Source organism: Chanodichthys erythropterus, chromosome 10 (assembly GCF_024489055.1).
Source record: "Chanodichthys erythropterus isolate Z2021 chromosome 10, ASM2448905v1, whole genome shotgun sequence".
Lineage (NCBI taxonomy): Eukaryota > Metazoa > Chordata > Actinopteri > Cypriniformes > Xenocyprididae > Chanodichthys > Chanodichthys erythropterus.
The window spans coordinates 4,461,367-4,482,673 of NC_090230.1; the positions used below are offsets into that span (position 1 = coordinate 4,461,367).

General features: G+C 40.0%; 1 protein-coding gene across 2 annotated transcripts in view; it reads left to right on the forward strand.

The window, feature by feature from the left end:
- Positions 1 to 21,307, forward strand: part of si:ch211-126j24.1 (phosphofurin acidic cluster sorting protein 2) — an 86,910-nt gene that overhangs the window by 51,999 nt on the left and 13,604 nt on the right. Inside the window, exons 11-18 of one of the 2 annotated variants that reach the window (XM_067398513.1) lie at positions 1,406 to 1,492; positions 2,464 to 2,600; positions 5,904 to 6,042; positions 6,134 to 6,238; positions 9,908 to 10,014; positions 10,154 to 10,308; positions 11,520 to 11,630; positions 11,735 to 11,837. In XM_067398513.1, the coding sequence (XP_067254614.1) occupies positions 1,406 to 1,492; positions 2,464 to 2,600; positions 5,904 to 6,042; positions 6,134 to 6,238; positions 9,908 to 10,014; positions 10,154 to 10,308; positions 11,520 to 11,630; positions 11,735 to 11,837 (944 nt within the window). The remainder of the gene's footprint in view (positions 1 to 1,405; positions 1,493 to 2,463; positions 2,601 to 5,903; positions 6,043 to 6,133; positions 6,239 to 9,907; positions 10,015 to 10,153; positions 10,309 to 11,519; positions 11,631 to 11,734; positions 11,838 to 21,307) is intronic. The other variant, XM_067398515.1, reaches the window with a different exon arrangement.

The following is a 21,307-nucleotide window of genomic DNA, read 5'->3' on the forward strand; positions in this document are numbered from 1 at the left end:
AATGAAATTGGCTAATTAATTGAACAATCGTGCCAATACACACATATATATATTAACTGACTCATCGCCAACAAATTCCACCATGTAAATAGCAATCCGCCATGGTGCGAGTGCATCTCGCTCTTAAAGGGAATGGGAGATGACACTCTGATTGGTTTATTGAACATTACGCCCATTACTCATTAAGAGAATAGGGACAACCCATTTCAAAAATGCGCCCCGGCACACGGACCGTTTTTCCGTCGTTAAAATAGCAAAAGTGGATTTGGACACGCCCTGAGTGCACCTGCGCCGTGCACTTTACACTTTGCGTTTAGATCGTTAAAATAGGGCCCTATAACTCAATTTTGACAAAATATGTAGAAAATGTATGTTGCCTTTGTTAGAAAACATTGTAATCCCTTTCATTTTTTTACTTTTTTTCTATGATGTGTAAAATTTTAAATACAGACACATAATCCAAGTGATGATATATTCTGTAGAAGCCACAAAAATTCTGAATTCCAACTCATAAAAAAAGTGTTTAAGTCGCTATTACCATGGAAACGGAACCTGAACCTAAAGAGTTCAGGAGTGACCACCTCTTACCATCAAATCTAAGTTTGTGGTGTTGTGCTTCATCTCAGAGCTGGTTGGTTAGTTGCTTGCAACTCTTCATTGAATAATATTTTGCAATCCCTACTCTTGTGAAAATGAAGTGCACTTAATTGTATTGAAAATGCACTTGCAGTATAATCTATATATTATTACAGTATAAGTGTATATATATATATATATATATTAAAAAAAAAAAAATATATAGATATATATATATATATATATATATATATATATATATATATATATATATAAATATAAATATAAATAAATAAAAAACTCGTCTTGCAGATAATATACAGATAACTAATTAAATAAAAGGCCACTTGACTTGAGTGCAGTACATTTTCATGACGTTTTTTAATCTTTTGTTGTGCTTTAAAGAAGTACACTTATTTTGATTTATTGACTAACATACTAAAGCACATGTGAAGTACTTGATTAGTATTGTAACTTTTGTGTCTTGTATTCAATATTACGTTTAAAGTTAATATATTTTAAATGCACTAAACTGCAATGTCATTACAAATGTGTAATTACAAATATATTTAAATACATGACATACATATTGCAGTTTTAATTTCTATCAGTTGCATTCAGTTCACACTTAAGTATATATTTTTTAAGTAATTTTTTTCTGTATTAAGAACACTTTAAAAGAATGCTAAAGTGTGCTTATTTTTTCAAGGGTATAGAGGAAATGGAAATGAGAAAATACATGCAGAACTCAAGCAGCTAAACCCTGTGCTCACTATTGTGCTATATTTTCTGTGTGTGTGTGTGTGTGTGTGTGTGTGTGTGTGTGCAGAGTGGTGATCTGTTAACAGTGGATAAGAACAGAGCAGTGGGTGGACGATATCCAGATGACCCTACAGTGGTGGACCCTGCAGCCGCAGTCAGTAACAATTTCTGTATTTCTATACATTCAATGTACAGCATTTTAGGCACACAGCAGTGGTAGTTTCAGCCATTTTCTAATAATAAATAATATATATAATTTATGCACATAATGTAATAGATTTATATAATATATTTTCCCCTTAAGTGATTTGAAAAAGTTAAATATATATGTGAGCAATATCACACTTGTAGCCATGTGGCAATGAACAATACATTTTTAGAGTATTAATTAATCTTTGTTACTACTGTCGTTCATTGTTTGTTCATGTTAGTTCACAATGCATTAACCAATATTAACAAATAAAACTTTTGATTTTAATAATGTACTAGTAAATGTTGAAATTAACTAAGATTAATAAATGCTGTAGAAGTATTGTTCCTTCTTAGTTCATGTTAACTAAAGTAGTTAACTAATGTTACCTAATGAAACCTTATTGTAAAGTGTTACCAGATAGTTGTAGTCAACAACCCTGCTAAGTATTAAACTCGTCCAGCACTATTTTTACCCAGAAAATTCAGTCATTCCTACCTTCCAGACTTGGGGGTGGAAATTTTTATCTGGGCCAGTAAGCAACCACCTAGCAACCACTCAGAACACCCTACCATTGTGGAGGCAAGTTTTGCACAAGCAATCGCTAGTTGCATTTTTCCATTGTATGATTAGTAAAAGAAATGCTCCATCCTTCTTTCATAAGGGCTGTGCTGTTTTTCTGTTTTTGCGCACTGACTGCTAATAATTCAAGGCTATAGTCTGTGTCACACACTTAATCAGTTCTAGCAGTGTCTAGTGTGTGACAGTCACACACAAACACACACTCTCTTTCAGACACATCGACACCTCCACACCGCAATTCTGTTTTGTGGCTAAGTGGCCGTTGCCACGGCAACATGACAATTTTCACAGCCGTACGAGCCCTTGATGAGAGTGATACATGTTCGCCGCCTGATGTTTATCTCTCCACGCAGGAGCTCGTGGAGGACGAGGCGGGCAGCGGCGTGGCAACATGTGATGCCACCATGAGCTGGGACGTGAGCACGGAGAAATTAGCAGGAACGGTGGGCAAACTCTGCAAGACTGAGTCGCAGACTCTCATGTCGCCTAGGTAACACATGCGACCTTCTATTCTTGCCTTCCTGTTTTCCTTTTCCATCTGTTTTCTATCACATCCTCTCCGTCAAACTCTGTAAAAACAGTCATGTAGGCGCTAGTTTTTACTGTTGAATTAAATAATAGTTCCTCCGGATGTACCCGCATTTGGATGTTTCTTAAACTACAGGCAATTTTTTGTGCCTGGGGTTAATTCATGTGTATTTAAGGGACATTTCACCCAAAAATGAAAATTCAGTCATTATTCACTCACCTTCATGTAGTTTCAAACCCATAAGACTTTCATTCATCTTTAAAATACAAATGATGTTTGTTTTTATGCTTCTCTTTACCATATTTGATGTGCTCTATGCATGTGTGCAGATCAATGTTTTATATATGAATAAAAACCTAAATTAAATCAATCATATCTCTTCAGAAGCCATAGATTAAACCATCTGACAGTTTGCACAATTGCAAAATTAACAGATTTTCAACATTTCTCAATATTAATTCATTTATATTATTTTATATCCACAATTTTTTCCACAAATTACCCAACCAACATTTTTGCCCAGATAAAAGTGACATTGTTAGTAGAGAAATTGTAGACAGTGTTGCCAGTTTAGCATCTACGAAACTAGATTAGTGACTTTTCAGACCCCTGTAACGACGTTTTTAAAAAAAGCGACCAGTGACAAATCTAGCGACTTGCTGGTTAACACGTAGTCAATCACTATATCATACTCGTTCCATCATTCTGACAGAAAATATGTAAAGTTATTGAGAAAATTGCAGTATGTGAGGCAAAAAAACATGAAAAGTCGGTGCATTACATCAGCTAGTGACATTTGGTGACTTTTTGAGCAGGCTTTAGCTACTTTCCTTTGAAAATAGTTGGCAACACTTCAAATGGACTATTGAAAAAGAAAAACATGTGGAGTGGGGACTTGGTTCATCCATCGGTTTTTGATTGGATGGAAGCAGATCAGCTGAATGCAAGCTCTCAGTCGATTGTAAGAAGGGGGCGGGGTTTAAGCAAACAAGATGATTGGATATGTCCTGCATACATCACCAGAGAAAAGTCTGTTGTTTCACCGAAGGGTGGAGTTGTGCCAATTTTTTTAAAAAATAAAACAATTACATGGATAAATCATTCACAACAAGCTCAATGACATACATTTAGAAAATAGGTTGAATTGTCATTTCATGCTGACTTAAAAAAAAGAAAAACGGAATGTGAAAAGTACGTTTTAAGAGAGTTTATTTTAAGAGGTTCATGGGACCGAAAGTGCTCAGTTAAAGAAACACCCATCTGTTATATTTCTCTTGTGGTCCATCACAACATCAAGTCGTCTGTTTTCCATGTCGTTTTCTAGCCGATTGTTCTCACAGGCCTCTGCTAGACGGCATATGTGTGTGTTTGCATTGGCTAATGAGCTCATTAAGACTCAGTCCCCGAGCGATGGGCGCACAGACACTTTAGTGAATGTTGAACGCAGCAGCGCATCACTAATTCGCCTCTTTTTAGCTTCTTTCTGTGGCGCCTCGGGAGGCAGTAGATGCCAAATTGTGATGCACGATCTACTGTATTATAGAGCTACTGATTTTTGTTCAGACTGAAATGACAACTGGAAGCAGCAAATGTCCTTCATCTATGAGTTAAACATTTTACATTTATGTCACCTATACCAGTTTGGAGCATCTAGAAACCAGGTACCATGTTCGAAGTGTGTGTTCACACTTGGCAGATCCGAAACGAACTCTGGTGCGATTGCTCTGTTGGTGCAATTCATTTGAATAAGTGTGAAGACTGCCATCAGAACCCTGGTGCGCACTAAACTAGTTTGGTGTTGTTTAACAGAAATATGAAGCAAACATGGGTCAAAGACATCTAAACAAACCAGAAACAGGGCGTGATGTCACAAGATGCGACCCTAAAAAGGAAAATTACACAAAAAGTGCATACATGGTCCTTGTCATCATAGTTGTAATGTTGCCCCTTTACAATTTAGTACTGGCGTCAGAAATTTGCAGCAGATCTTCGTTTGTGTGTGTAATGGAGGAATTCATATGCTGTTTTAACACATTTTGAAAGCTCTTTACGAATTCTCAGCTGGTAAAAACACCATCATATGTACGCACATACTACAAACACATTTAGTCCAGCCCATGGCATTGTTTTGGATGTTCAGTAAGTTCCGTTGCTAATAGTGGTGGGCCGTTAACGTGCTGCGTTAACGTGGACTCTTATCGGGCGATAAGGAAAATATCACTGTTAATCTATTCTCAAAGTTGGGTTGGGAGCTGGGTCTTTACTACGCAAGTTATGACTTTCACCTTGATATTTTAAGGCAGATGTATACCTAGCCGAATTGACCCTTCGCAAAGACCCGCCCCCCTTAGTTACTGTTGCTTTGTCCGACAAGCACTGGCGCTGTCACGACTCACACAGTGATAAATGCATCACGGAGCAAAGAGGATACTGACAACACGTCGACAGACAAGACAGAGCAGGTTATTTATGAAATTTAACAAAGTCCCAGCTTTAAAACTGTGTATTTTTTTTTTTTAAGAAATTCAAACAATAAAAAACTTTTTGTGGCCCTTTAATGTGTTGTGACCATGGTCGTGACAGATTGCTGTAGCGCCTCAGCTCAAGAGGCTCGTAAACCAATCATCTCTTACTACGAGTCCATTTATAGCATCAAATAAACATGAATGAACATGAGAATGAATGTTGTTTCAAACGCGGAAAGATGTCAATATACACAATTTTTTAAGTTTAACTCCACCGAGGTTAATCTGCTAACTCCTTACTGCTTTGTCGGACAAAATGGCGGATTACTTTTAGTCATTATTTGGGTATACATATTCTGAATGTCTTCGGCAGAATTCAAATGAGCCATTTTAATCTAGATTAATTCCAAGATTACAGTGATATTAATCTAGATTAAAAAAATTAATCTATGCCCACCACTAGTTGCTAAATATACATAATAAAAGCTAGTCGAAAGTTTTTTCTAGGTTTGGTGTTATAAATGACAGTGTGAATGCTAAGCAAACCAGGACTAAATATATCATTTTCTTTGTTGGTCCGGACTAAAAGAACCAAGAGAACTGAACTACAAGTGTGAACACAGCCTAAGACACACCTACTGCCTTTAGATTGGTTTTCCAGCATGGAGTGCTTAAGTCCTTTAGTCTTTCAGGAACTCTATTAAATCTGAGGTTTATTAACTTGTAGGTGTGTTAGGGATGTGTTGGCTGTTCTCATTCCAGCAGTTGTAATAGGTCTTTCTCCTTGTTGGGTGGCCAGTAAAACAGACAGCAAGCTGCAGCGGCGTCCGCAGAGCACGTCCATGAAGGACAGACAGAACTCTAAAGCTCAGAGCGACCGCACCAGCAGCATCGAGAGTGAAACCTCGCCAGACTCCAGACTCATCACACAGGTTTGTGTAAGTGTTTGTGCCTGGCAGTAGAAGAACAAGGAAATACTGGATGACAGATTTGTGCTCTTTTTCTGACATGACGGCCTTCTTGTCGCAGGTCCCAAGGAAATCAGTGTACGATCAGCTCAATCAGATCCTGAACTCTGACGAACATCTGCCAGAGAACATTATCCTTATTAACACTACAGACTGGCAGGGGCAGGTGAGTGTTTTCTACCCTGGAATTTTTTTATATATGCTGTGTAGATGTGTATATATAACGTGTTTTCCAATAAAAATACCAGTCATCCTTAAAACAAGATACATTTACTTGAGAATTGTGTAATGAGATATGACTTGTTTTCAGAGAATATATCTTGAGTTAAGTTTATTTTTCTTACCCTGTTGGCATATATTTGTTTCTTGGTTTTAAGTGTGAACCTTACTAAATTTGGTACATTATGTTCCGAATATGTTTTTGTAATCCAAAAAGTATTCACAGCACTTTACTTTTTCCACATTTTGTTATGTTACAGCCTTATTCCAAAAGTACGGAACCCCAGACATGACACGCAGGAACAAAATAGTAGGCTGTATCGTGCACACGATTTACTAATTCATTCCCTCGGTTTACTAAAATGTGCGCACGATTTACTATTTCGTTCCCTCGATTTATAAATCATGCACATGCGCACAAATTAGTAAATCGAGAGAACGAATTAGTAAATCGAGGGAACGAATTAGTAAATCGTGCGCACAAATTAGTAAATCGAGAGAACGAATTAGTAAATCGTACGCACAAATTAGTAAATCGAGGGAACGAATTAGTAAATCGTGCGCACAAATTAGTAAATCGAGAGAACGAATTAGTAAATCGTATGCACAAATTAGTAAATCGAGAGAACTAATTAGTAAATCGTGCGCACATTAGTAAATCGAGAGAACTAATTAGTAAATCGTGCGCACATTAGTAAATCGAGAGAACTAATTAGTAAATCGTACGCACAAATTAGTAAATCGAGGGAACGAAATAGTAAATCGTACGCACAAATTAGTAAATCGAGGGAACGAATTAGTAAATCGAGGGAACGAAATAGTAAATCGCACGCACGAATTAGTAAATCGAGGGAAAGAATTAGTAAATCGTGCGCACAAATTAGTAAATCGAGGGAACAAAATAGTAAATTGTGCGATGGGGGGCCACGTACAACGGGCATGCAGTGACAGGTCTTTGGACGGGGCCTCAGCTGCACTGGCATACCAATTGCCTCGAGTTGCTAGCGGCTCGTCTTGCGCTGGCCCGCTTCAAGAAGCTGTTGTCAGGCAAGCACGTTCTAGTCCGCTCACAAAGCACTGCGGCCGTTGCATACACCAACCGTCAAGGTGGTCTACGCTTCCGTCGCATGTCACAACTCGCCCGCCATCTCTTGTTGTGGAGTCAGAAGGATCTGAGGTCCCTTCGGCCCACTCGTGTCTCAGGTGTGCTCAACCGTGCAGCCGACGAGCTGTCACGGCAGCATCTACTTGCGGGCGAGTGGCGGCTCCACCCCCAGGCGGTCCAGCTGATTTGGCAGCGTTTCGGCGAGGCCCAGGTAGTCCTGTTTGCCTCCCCGGAAACTGCCCTCTGCCAGTGGTTTTATTCCCTGACCGGCGGCACGCTCGGCACGGATGCCCTGGCACTCAGCTGGCCCCCGGGTCTGCGCAAACATGCGTTTTCCCCAGTGAGCCTTCTCGCACAACTTATGTGCAAGGTCAGGGAGGATGGGGAGCAGGTTCTGTTAGTGGCTCCGTACTGGCCCACTCGGACCTGGTTCTCAGACCTCATTCTCCTCGCGACAGCACCTCCCTGGCCTATTCCTCTGAGGAAGGACCTCCTGACTCAGAGACGGGGCACCCTGTGGCACCCGCGTCCCTTGCCCGCCCGGGTTGAGAGCCCACTCCACCAGAGGGGTGGCCTCTTCCTGGGCGCTGGCTCATGGCGCCTCGCTGACAGATATCTGTAGAGCTGCGGGCTGGGCGACACCAAACACGTTCACTAGGTTTTATAGCCTACGTGTAGAGCCGGTATCCTCACGTGTACTTGCATCCACTAGTCGGTAGATGTGTTGTACCCACTCTAAGTGTCGGCTTGCAATGCCATTCCCGCCACTGGCCGGATACGTGCATACTTTCACTCCAGTCGTGTTCCCCGCTTGGCGAACCCTGTCGAGTTCCTCCGCCTCCCCCTTCGGCTCGGACATTGCGGAGTGTCTGATGCCAGGCCTACATCCGTCGCTGACGCTGTCTGTTGGCTGGGGCCCATATGTCGTGACCCCTCTACGTGAGTGGTCCCATATGTGTATTTTCCACGGTTTAAAACTCCCTACGGGCCGAGTCCGTGTCTTTCCCTTAGCAGAGCCAGCTCTGCTGTCACCTGTCAGATGAGTCTCCCCCTACTAGGTGGAGCCATCCCAGGGACTCCATATGCGTACTGCCCCCCGGGCCAGTCCATGTGTGTATTTCCCACGTAAACCCCTCCCCCATTGGGTAGGTAGTGGTCTCCGCAGCGTCCCTTACGGGTTCGCTTCCCCAGTGTGTCTAGTTTACTTAGTGGGTAGTGGTTAGACAGCAGTAGACTCTCTCGGTGTAAGCTCGCCCCCTTCACCGCCAGCCGGTGCTATGGGCGGCTGAGCTTGCGCTGGGCACTGGAAGGGGTTTCGTAACTGTGGCGCTTTAGTTGGGATCCCAATTCGTCGGTCACTACTGACGTACGTCGAACGTGACCGACTGAAAGGGAACGTCTCGGTTACGTATGTAACCCTCGTTCCCTGAAGGAGGGAACGGAGACGTACGTCCCGTCGCCACAGTTTCTGTACCCTCGCTGTAGTGCGGACACCAGTTGTCTCCTCAGCGAAAAACAGAGTGCGATTGCATCCGCTTCCTATTTATATACACCTGTCGGGGGCGGTGCGCATTATGCAAATATCGCACGCCAATTCCATTGGCTTGTTTTAGTTTACACGAAGATGATAGGGCTCTCTAAGCGATATCCCAATTCGTCGGTCACTACTGACGTACGTCTCCGTTCCCTCCTTCAGGGAACGAGGGTTACATACGTAACCGAGACGTTTTGTTATGGGGGTTCTTTGCTGTTGCAGAAAGTAGAAATCTTAACTGTATGAAGGACATCATGAATTCTTTGAACTATCAAGCCATTTCGGCAAAGATGGTGATGCCTTCGGTGCAGAGACTGAAGCTTGATGATCAATGGACTTTCCTGCAGGACAGCCGTCCCAAAGTATACATCCAAATCTACTTAAGCTCGGTTCAGGGATGTACAGTTTTAAGATTGAAATCTAATTGAAAATATTTAGTGGAATATGTAGAAAGCAGTGGTAACATGGAAACCAAAGACTATCAGTGATCTGAAGCTTTTTCAAGCACTTACAGGCAGTGTTTATTGGAGGTTATAAAGAATAAAAGATTCTGCACAAAATTTGACTTTTGGGGGTTGAATAATTTTGTACATGTGTTTAGAGCCAATTTGATTTTTTTTCTTTCATTTTTCATCAACTTTACATTCTTAAAAAGTGAAAAGAGGAGACTTGTCCTTGATTTACTTGTCCCAGAGTTCACTGTTTGATTTATTGACTCGTACATTATATTAATAAGAGATGGTTATGATGGTAACAGGGCTGATGCATTAACCTGGGGACACAAAGTGTTTTTATCACTTGTCTTGTCTGTTTGGATTTATTTGGATATTTGTCCTTCCCTGAAGCTGATGTGTACAGCAGGAATAGTCATTATGTACATAGCAGTCCTCATTACTTGCTTTCATTCACACTGTCTTTTTTGCCATCCTCCCAATTTCCCTCTGCTTTCTGAACCATGAACTGCGTTTCTGTGGCAGTATTTGAATGAGATTCTTCAGGAGCACAAGCAGCCTATTGTGTCCACCGTTTCCCCCGCAGATGTTCAGGCGGCCTTCAACACCATCGTCACCAGGATTCAACGATTGTAAGGCCACTCAAATTCCTCACTGTCCACTCACAATACAAGAGTAAACTCTAGCTTTATAAGTTCTTAATTTTTTTTTGTGAGAACTTGAGTATGATTCTTTTTGTCTTTTGTTATTTTGTAAATCTCATTGTGTCAGCTGCAACTGTAATGCACAAACACCACCAACCATTAAAGTAGCAGTGGCGGGCGATCAGAGTTACCTCAGCACGGTCCTTCGCTGCTTTGTGGAGCAGCTCGCCAACAAGACGCCCGATTGGTTGAGCTACATTCGTTTCCTGGTCATTCCTGTCGGTAAGCAGAATAAAGCTTCTGAAGCATTAACTCTAAAAAATATAAACACTACTGTCAGTAGTTTAGAGGTTTTGATAAAAGTCTCTTCTGCTCAGCAAGGCTTCATTTATTTGATCAAAAATACAGTAAAACAATACTGTGAAATATTATTACAATTCAAAATAACTGTTTTCTATGTTAATTTGTCATTTATTCCTGTGATCAAAGCTAAGTTTTCAGCAGTGTCACATGATCCTTTGGAAATCATTCTAATATGCTGATTTGATGCTCTAGAAACATTTCAGATTATTATTATTGTTGATGATGTTTAAAATTTTTGCCATATATTTTTGGTGCAAACCGTGATACAGTTCCAAATTAATTAAAATCAATTATTCAGCAAGGACACATTAAATTTATCAAAAGTGACAGTAAAGAATTGATAATATTACAAATAATTTCTATTTCAAACTCTTTTGAAATGTCTATTAATCAAAGAATGTATCACAGTTTCCACAGAAATATTTTGCAGCTACTGTTTTTAGCATTGATAATAAGAACCCTTATTAATATTTGAGCACCAATAATAATTGATAATAATTTAGCAGCAAATCATCATATTAGAATGATTTCTCATGGATCATGTGACACTGAAGACTGGAATAATGATGCTGAAAATTCAGCTTTGATCACAGGAGTAAATTACATTTTACTATATATTCACATAGAAAACAGCTATTTTAAATTATAATAATATTTCACAGTATTACTCTTTTATGTTTGATCAAATAAATGTAGCCTTGGTGAGCAGAAGAGACTTCTTTCAAAAACATAAAAAAAAATCATAATTATTATAAATACACAATAGTGTATTTGTTTTAAATCACATTTTTATATATTTTATAATATATTAAAGATATGTATTTTTATATGTGCTTATTTCAGTAAAACTCTATGTGTCAGAAAAACGTGACAGATTTTATGACAGATTTTTCATATTTCAGTTTAGGCGGCTTAATGGGAGGATTCACACAGTTCAATTAAACCCAGTATTATGTTCATAATAGAGTTTTCACCCAGCTGGTGGTATTATTTATGGACCAAAGCCAGTTTGTTGTCGTATTGGGCGCTTAGCGAGTGTTTATTTTGGACTTTGGTCTGATGTGAAAGACAATCCTTTTAATATGTGGTATTTCTTCGATGTGAGCTAAATGTACTTTGTTTTTGATCAGGTTGTCATCCACTGGCCAAGTACATCTCTACATTTGACAGTAAGTTCAGTAACATCTTCATGGACGCAGGATGGCGGGACATTTTCGGGAGGTTAGAAGCTCCCACTTCAGGTTAGAGTGGATGCTTATATGGGCTCTTCACATATGATTTGATGCCTTTATTGTCTGATTTGATGCTGGTCCTTAATGCATCTGATGTTTGAAAATGTCCACAGATAATATTGATGTGGCCGGGCGCGTCTCACAGTATCTGGCTGGAGCGAATCTCTCCCACCAGTTCCCTATTTCTGAAGCAATGCTCACCTATAAACAGAAAAGGTATTGTCTTGCATATGTGTGCGTGGGAATATCTAATTAATGATGTAAAAGTGATGCCGTGTGTCAGTGATACTTAAGTGTTCTGCATGTTTATTCATCATCTGGCCAAAATAAAGTTTGTTTCCATGATATATCTTACCAAATGTATCAAAAAACATTGTCCAGGTCATATTTCACCCCAAAGTAAAAATAAAAACATTGTATTTTACTTAAACGGCCCATGTTATCTCCTTTTACAAAATTTTGATTTTGTTTTTGGGCTCTACTAGAATAGGTTTTCAATCATGCTTAAATGTTCAACAAATATTAGTTTTCACATATTTGACATTGTTGCATCTCCATTTTTCCCAGTACAACAGCGTAACTTGAGCTTCACTGCCATAGTACAATGCATTGTTGAACAAATCAGCTAGCTAATCATGACTGTTTCTCGAACCCGAATCACCAATTCAACATTGGTGAATGATGTCACGCAGATGTTAGAGTAATAACTTCTTTAAATGAATTAGTTTGAGATCAAATTAATGCTAGATTTTTTTTGCTATAAATGGCATCTGAGGACTACTTCTCATTTTATTCATTATTGATAGGCACGTTCTTATGTACCAGAGCACACTCTTCAAAAGCGTTGCTTTACAATCTCAGTATTTCGCTCAAAAATGACCAAAGAGTTTCGATATTTTTCCTATTTAAAACTTGACTCTTCTGTAGTTACATCGTGTACTAAGACCGACGGAAAATGAAAAGTTGCGATTTTCTAAGCCAATATGTCTAGGAACTATAATCTCATTCTAATCTCACTATAATCTCATTATGACTATAATCTCATTCCGGCGTAATAATCAAGGAACTTTGCTGCCGTACCATGGGTGCAGCAGGCGCAGTGATATTACCCGGCACCTGAAAATAGTCCCCAGCTAGGTAACTTCCAACGTGACCGGCACTAAGTTTGTGTAGTTGCAGAGTTGCAGCCGGCAAATTGGGTAGTGGCTGGATTTACCTGTGTGCGATTATGGTTATGTGCGTTCGTTATAAAGGGCTGTGGTCACGTTGGTTATGTTGACAGAAGTTAACCTATCTTCAGGCGCTGCATAATATCATTGCGCCTGCTGCATCCATGGTACGGCAGCAAAGTTCCTTGATTATTACGCCAGATTGAGAGTATAGTCCCTAGCCATATCGGCCTAGAAAATCGCAAGTTTTAAATAGGAAAAATATCGAAACTCTTTGGTCATTTTTAAGCGCGATGCTAACGGTCTAATCAGATTCAATGAACTATGCTAAGCTGAAGCTAAAAGTGCTACCGCCGGACAAGGAAATCGCCGAATGGATTCGAAAACGGTAAAACTCAACTGTTTAACTTTAGGGGAGTTGGAAAATGAGCCTATTTTCAAAAATAGTGGCGTGTTCCTTTAAATGAGGAATATTGTGACGTGTTTGTTCCCGGAAGAAAACTCAAGACTACAGTGCTCAAACAGCATCATTACACACTAAGGAATGTTGATTATAGGACCATTAAAGTAGTTTTAGGACTATTAAAAGGACTATTTTAATTCTTTACTATAGCAAAGAACCTGAAGAAAAATTAAAAAAAAAAAGTAAAAAAAATAAAATTGTGCATATTGTGGTAATGAGAATTTGGGGGAAATGTGCTTGTGTCACGTTCAAAGCAATGATGAACAGAATAAGGGATTAGCAGCAGTTTTTTAAACCAAATAAATGACACAATCCAGGAAGCACAGGAGCAACACATGATAGCGTAACAGCTCGTACTTAAAAATTCAAGGCAATACCAGACAAAGAACCAAGGGAACTAAGGGCTATATATACACAGGGCAAACAAAGGGAGCTAAATGAAACACAGGTGAAACTAATACGTAACTATGGAAACAAATTGGCACAGCTCCCTAGCTCCTGAGCTTGTGAATCAGTATATCGAGTACACGAATCTGGGCATTGGTAAGGACCCTGGTTTACAATACTACACAATGATTACTCAATTTCCGGCGGCATGACTATGTACGACATCAACGTTGTAGAACGTCACCATTGGTATTAATCAACAACAGGCAGGACCTATATCTTTTTTATATTACTTTTTAAGCACATTGTTCTGTTACATATCCTTATATTTCAGCTGAATTTTAATTATAAATGTTAACTAGATATGTTCACTACCTGCCTAGTGATGTGTTTATGTTTGTGTTTCTTTATATTTAAAAAAAAATGGTTTGTTATTTCACATCTTCTGTCACGTGTCATTGTATTTATTGAGTTGGCTCTTGCATTTTATGTTTCGTGCTTCAGAAATGTGACGTAAGGTAGCATAGTTAGCATCGATGCTCCCTGGTTTTTGCAGTGAGGGATTTTTAGGGAGTAAATGTTTCAGTGCACTGGAAGGATTTTGTGATTGAAACAGCCCTTATAATGACCAATTTCCCTGATCAGTGCCCTGACTACTGAACTAGGGAGCTGATTGAGATGCACCCTAGGTCAATTTAATATGACAGGAAACAGCAACAAAACAGAACCAAACCAAAACACAATGAAAATAAACATAACCAAAGCATAATCCTGACAGCCTAATTGTCATAAAATAACCTCATGGTCCTAAAAGACTTAATCTTCTTATTGCATAATATTATTTTATTTTTTACTGCAAAATATAAATCAGTTCATATTAGTTTTGTTTTTGAGGTGAAATGTGACAAGGACAAGTTTTATCATGAGTATCATGGTCCCACTTTATATTAAGTGGCCTTAACTACTATGTACTTACATTTAAATTAATCATTTGAAACAATGCACTTATTGTGTACATGCATGTTTTTACATTGTACTTATATTTTAAAAACACCTGCATGTAATAACATCTGGAATTAATTTCTGTAATTACATTTATAATTACACTGTTGACCCATCCCTTACATCTTAACCCACCCTTAAACCTACCCATACCACCAAACTTGAACCTAACCATACCCATATCCCTCCTCAATAGCAGCAAAAGTGTTTTGCAATTCAATATCAACCCAATAAGTACACTGTACTTATTTTTTGATCTAAGTACATGGTAGTTAAGGCCACCTAATATATCATAATCATTATCGTCAATTAGACCTTAAAGTTGATCAAACAAAGCCCCTTATAATCTGTTGCTCTTTCATTTTCTTTCTTTCTTTTTTTAATTATGTCACTTGTTTGCTTAATCTGGTTTTATTTTGTCATTGAGAAGTAGACGTGTGTTGAGGATGATGCAGTAACTGTTATGCTTTGGGTTTTTCCCTCCTTTTCTTTTGTTTTTGCCTTCAAGGAAGAGAAGTTTGTATTTTGATTTTTACATCAGGTACCTAATCGTGTGTTTGGGTTGACGTCAGTCAATGTTTGCTGTGGTTTAAATCACTCATGCTCTCAGTGTGTTAACCTCACACACCTGTCTGCGTGACTACTAGTTTTTGCTCACTGTGTGTTTTGTGTTTTCATAATTCAGTCTTTTTGTGTCTTTAACTGATTTAGTTTGGTTTAACAGGTTTGAAAAGAGATGGTGACTAACTCTGAAAGTGAGGAGTGAAGTAGGGTGATGTGGTTTAGTGGTTAAAAATGTGGTAACTGAAAGGATGTGGGCTCAAACTTGTAAGTGTGATACTATTATGTTAACTGAGGAAGACTTAAAGATTAATTGTTGTTAAAAATTTTGGTAACACTTTATTTTACAGTGCCGTAGTTACATGTTACTTACTACATGTACTTACTATAGTGCTAACAGTAAATTATGCATAATTACAAGTAACTAACCCTAACTGTAACACTATAGTAAGTACATGTAGTTAATTAATAGTACTCTGTACTTATTTGAGTAATTACAATGTAACTACGGCAATGTAAAATAAAGTGTAACCAAAATTTTGAATATTAAGTTTATCAACATGATCAATTTCATGCATGTGTTCTGAAACCAACTTATTAATAGTAAATTAAATGGTAACACTTTACAATAAGGTTTTACTAGTTAACAATAGTTAACATGAGCTAACAATGAACAATACTTCTACATTTCTTAATCTTAGTTAATGTTAAATTCAACATTTACTGGCACATTTCTAAGGTCAAATGTTGTATCTGTTAACAGTAGTTAATGAACTGTGAACTAACATGAACATGAATGTTTGGTAACACTTTAGTTTAGGGTCCAATTCTCTCTATTAACTAGTTGCTTATTACCATGCACTAGGATATTGGCTTTTTTGTATTACCTATAAATCACATATTAATGCCTATTCTACATCCCTTAATCCTACCCAATACCTAACCTTAACCACCTTACTAACTATTAATAAGCAGTAATTAATTAGTAGTTTATTGAGGCAAAAGTCGTAGTTTATAGTTAGTTCATAGTGAGAACTGGATCCTAAACTAAAGTGTGAAAGAATATTTTTATTAACTATTATTAACAAAGGTTAATAAATGCTGCAAATATATTGCTCTTTGTCTGTTAATGCATTAACTAATGTTAATAAATGTGACCCTTATTTTAAATATTGTAAGCACAAAATATAGTACATGATTTGTTGATTTTGAGATTGTTGTATTAAAACTGGAATATTCATTTAAAGCTGCTTTAAGCGATTTTAGCTTCTTGCAAAAAACAAACAAAAACAAAACAATAGTTGCTTGTATCCAAAGCATTGGCTTCTTATTAGTAGAGGTTTTGAAATGATTTGGGAATAATGGAATGCAGAATCATATACTTCCAATATTCACACACACACACACACACACACTGACTGGAACATAAATCTGTGATAGTCTGCAGTTTCCTAGTAGAAGGACGAACACAGATACAAAAGGTCACACAACCAATTATCACTTTATATGAAGCAGAATAAAAGAGAGAAAGATGAATGGAGATGTACAGAAAGAAACACATGGGTACAGAAAGTGATAAAAGACCTCTAGAAAGACAACAAAGAGAAATTAATGAGAATGGACAGTAGAAGATGAGTGTTGTGCTGCAGCTGTGTCCACATTAAAATATTAACAATAACTCTAAACCTTCCTTACCATCTTTTTACCATCATATTAGTTGAGCAGGGCCTAAAATAAAGGTTAACCAGTCAGAGTGCAGAACCCATTTCACTTCTGTAATGTGGTCTATTTATGATTGAAAGGGGACATTCAACAAGAAAAAATAATGTAGGGCGGAACTTGATTTGGTTTTCTGAATGGTCTTTAAGTTACATTTTACTATTTTTTTTTTTTTATGCTCCTTGACCAAATGGATCAAAATTAAAAGTTCCCATTCAGTCAGTCATGTTCGACGTTATGCCGATACTGACGTAATGGGTCGTAATCGCTTGGGAGCCCTATCACCTCCAAGTGGTACAAAATGAGCCAATGGGAATTGGCCAGTGAGATTTACATGCCAGGCCACACCCACCCGGCACATCCAGGTATAAGTAGGACCGGCATACTCACTTCCATTCATACTTTTGCTTCGGATCCAAACCATTGTGTTGATCATTTCTCTCTTGCCTTCAACAAGCCTATGATCACTTGATTTCTGCCTTGCAGAAATCTACAAGAGCAAAACAGCAATTTTAATTGCTTGATTGTTTCCTGACCTCATCTGACGGCCACAATCATTGTCTCATGCCTGGGCAAACAGCATGCTGAGTCAGCGCTTGTGGATGGTATATGCCCTGCAAAGGCATGTCCATGTTGGAGTTGCGATCGCAAGTCTCCTCTGTTGCTACCCAGCCGCCTGCAGCTTCCAAAGCCGCTGGTCTAGTTAGCACTCTGGGAGATCTGAGTTACAGTGGGAGCTGCTTCGTTGGGCCCACCCCCACGAACCTCCTACTCCTCTTGCACGCCATGTGCCATCGAGTTGCCGGCCGCTGCCACGGGACCCTCTTTGGAGGTTCCCTGCTTCACATTCGGTGCTCGGATGAGGATCTGATGTTGATCGCTGCATCAGAGAGTGGGCTTTTGGACTCTGGAGAGGATCTTCCGCCCTCCGGGGTGGTCGTTCAGTCTGAATGGGATTCAGAGTTGACACCCATGCTTGCCCGGCCCATGCACCCGTCCACCTTGTCCTGAGCGCTCACGGTTGGATGACTGGTTTCTGGGTGTGGGGCGTGGTTCTCAGCCATGTGCTGCTCCAGTGCCATTCTTTCCGGAGGTGCATGAGGAGGTTCAGAAGATGTGGAAGGCACCTTTTACTGCCAGAAACCGTTCTTCTGCCTAATCCACTCTGACTACCCTGATGGTGTGGCCAAAAAGGGTTAATGTGGACATTCCACAGGTGGAGCATGTGATTGCAATGCACTTGTGCCCACAATCTGCTGCCAACTGGCAGAATCGTCCACACCTCCCGTTCAAGGCAAGTAAGACGATGGCCGCTCTGGCTGCTAAAGCTTACTCTGCTACTGGTCAGGCGGCCTCCTCCCTGCATGCCATGGCCATCTGCAGGCAAGAACTGACCTCGCCCTCCGGGTGATGAAAGTCACGGTGCGTGCCCTGGGTCAGACGATGTCCACCCTGTGGTCCAGGAGCACCATCTCTGGTTGGACCTGGGCGAAAAGAAGGATGCCAACAAAGTTCGCTTTCTCGATGCCCCCATTTTCCAGGCCAGCCCCTTCGACGACACTGTCAAGGACTTTGCCCAGCAGTTCTCTGCAGTGCAGGCCATAAAACACATCTTGCCCGGCGTGATGTTGCCACCGTTCTGCCGTGGGCTGGCCCCCAACCTGCTCGACACAGAGGGCGTCCCCCTGTGGCTGCACAGGCTACTGAGAGAACCTTCCCATCCTCCCAGAGCCTCTCGAAGGAAGGTGACATGCTAGCTAGATAGCCACAGATTCTCGCTTGCTGTGCCATTTCCCTCTGACGAGGAAATACTAGTACTTTTCTGCTCCTCAGATGGTGAACCCTGTGGAGTTCCTCCTGCATCCTGCAGCAGTCAGACGTGGCGGAGGTGATTCCCTGCGTGTAATCCCATAAGTGTTTCGTCCACGGTACGGTTTCCCTGATGATAAACCTGTGTCTTTCCCTGGGTGGCTCTGCCTTGCCCTATCTTTGTACTGTAGTGTTCCTCCCTGGTTAGGTATATCCTACCTCAGAGATTTCCGTATGCAAAAGTGTTGATTATAGCACTATATTTAGCATAAAAAGCTAATGTAGCATAAAAGCTTGCGGCGATGAGCATTGTAGCCAATGACAGACAGTCTGATGATCGTGTGATGGCAGTGATCATGTCATTGGAACTTGGCTTCTGCATTCTCACAAATGCTTCTATCATTATTAACAGTGCAAACACAATGTAAATACAGTTGGAGATTTATAACAGAAGTTTTGGTGAGAGTCCAGATAAACTCGTGCTGTGTGATCGACAGCTTCAGCCATTATAAATGGAGCGTTCTTTGATCGCTTTCTGTATATAATATAATCACAATTTTAAAACACATAAATACTCCAGGCGATTTGTAATAACAGACAAAACAATAGTGACCATGTAATGAAAAGGATTACTCACACTTGTGTGGTTCGACATTACTGTCAGATCCAATGTAGTCGGCACAGCATCATCTTTTAGTTTCAATCTTGCTGAAAATTCTTCGTTCAACTGTGCCTTGTTTGTAAAAGAATCCTTGGTAAAATGAAGTGAACAAAGGACCAAGTTCTTACTGACGCGGTCTGGAACTTCATTAAAAATAAAATTCATCTACTCTTTCCTAATGTTGACATCAAAAGGAAGACAATGCAAAGACTGTTTTCCACAACTTGGCACTGCATAGCATCCTGTTGTCTTCTGAGCCATCTTTATCATTTGGTTTCTGCATAGACCTGCGTTTGCCTCTCTTGTTGTTTACCTACTATGCAAGAATCAGTGGGAGGGGCTAAACAGGCAGTGATGTAGAAGCAGGACTTGATCTTCTTCTGTGGAGGTGGTGATTATCCACACTATTAGATCATAAAGCGGCACATTCCAGAACTTTTTCCAGAACCAGAAGTCTTTTTAACAGACTGGCTTCAATATAAGCTGTTTTTATACTAACAATAAAGTTTTGAGTTCTAAAACTTACAGGATGCTTTTATAGTTCAATGACCTATTATGTGTCAAAAGATCAAGGGAATTTTGATTTCTCAGTTCATGACCCCTTTAAATCCCCTTTTAAATCGCGATCACACTTTGAAAAATTTTTACGTATACTGCAATGTTTGTGATATGACATCACACGCGTTCTTTTAATTCAGCCAAGAGGTTCCACCGTGACTTATTGATCTTCTATTGGTCACACTTCTTCACATGATATGAATTCGCAGGTCAGAGTTCACCCAACTTGAACTATGGAAAGTTCTAAAATGTGAAACTTCTTGTGTTTCCACCCTCCAGTATGCATATGAATGGTTGTACTCCTACATCTTCTGATGACGCTGGACACATCCTCAGTGATATTCCTGGAATTATCGGGTGTTTCAGGTCTTACAAAATCATACACCCTCCTCCAGGTGACCCAGCTGGGGCTGATCAGACCCCAGCTTGTGTACAGCTGGCTAGCTACTTAGCAATCCATGGCTCTCCCCTTTGAGCCATAGCCACCTTGAAGCCCTCTCTGTTGCTTCATTGGTACTGCGTATAGCTGCCCTCTTGCTCAGTCCCTCTATGCCCAGCTCTCTGTAGGCTCTGGCTAAGGAATGTGCTGCAATTCCCCTACATCCAACCTCCATTGGGATACACCTGCTCTCCATCCTGCCTGCTTTCAGTCAATGACCAGTCCTGCATACTTGGAAAGCTTCCTCTCAAAGGCCTTTTCCAAGCGATCTTCCCATGGGACTGTCATTTCCAGCAGCACAACTTGTTTAGTGGATTCTGACACTAGGGCAATGTGTGGTCACAGAGTTGTAACTGTGATATGGCTAGGGAACTTCAGCTGCCTTTTCAGGTCCACTGACAACTGCCAGTCCCTTGCAGAGGCCATAATGCTTGCTGATTACTTTTTAGTACATTTAGGCTTCTCCCCAGCTCTGACAAAATCAATTCTATACTTGGAGGGTCAGGACCTCTTTTCCCTTTCATCTCCTGTGCTGATGGCTTCTTGATGGTCTTCAGGACTAGATCATGCCTCCATCGGTTCCGTCCTTCTCCAAGTGCATTTGGTCGGCAACTTAAGATATGCTCCAGGGTTCCTCACTTAGAGCACAGTAGGCATGCTGGTGACTCTATTTTCCCCTATAGGTGCAGATTTGATGGACTTGGCTAAACATCGTACACTGATTGGATGAAAAATTTTATGCAGTGTGGCTCATCCTTCCAAAGCTCTGTCCATGTGACTTTCCTCTCTATCTCATTCTCCCATCTTGTCCATGCTCCTTGTTTCATTCCCACTGCTCTGCAGGATCTAATCTCCACCACAGTTGCTTTCACTTCCTCCAGAACAAGGCAGTTCCTTTCCTTTCCTCTACTGTTTTTA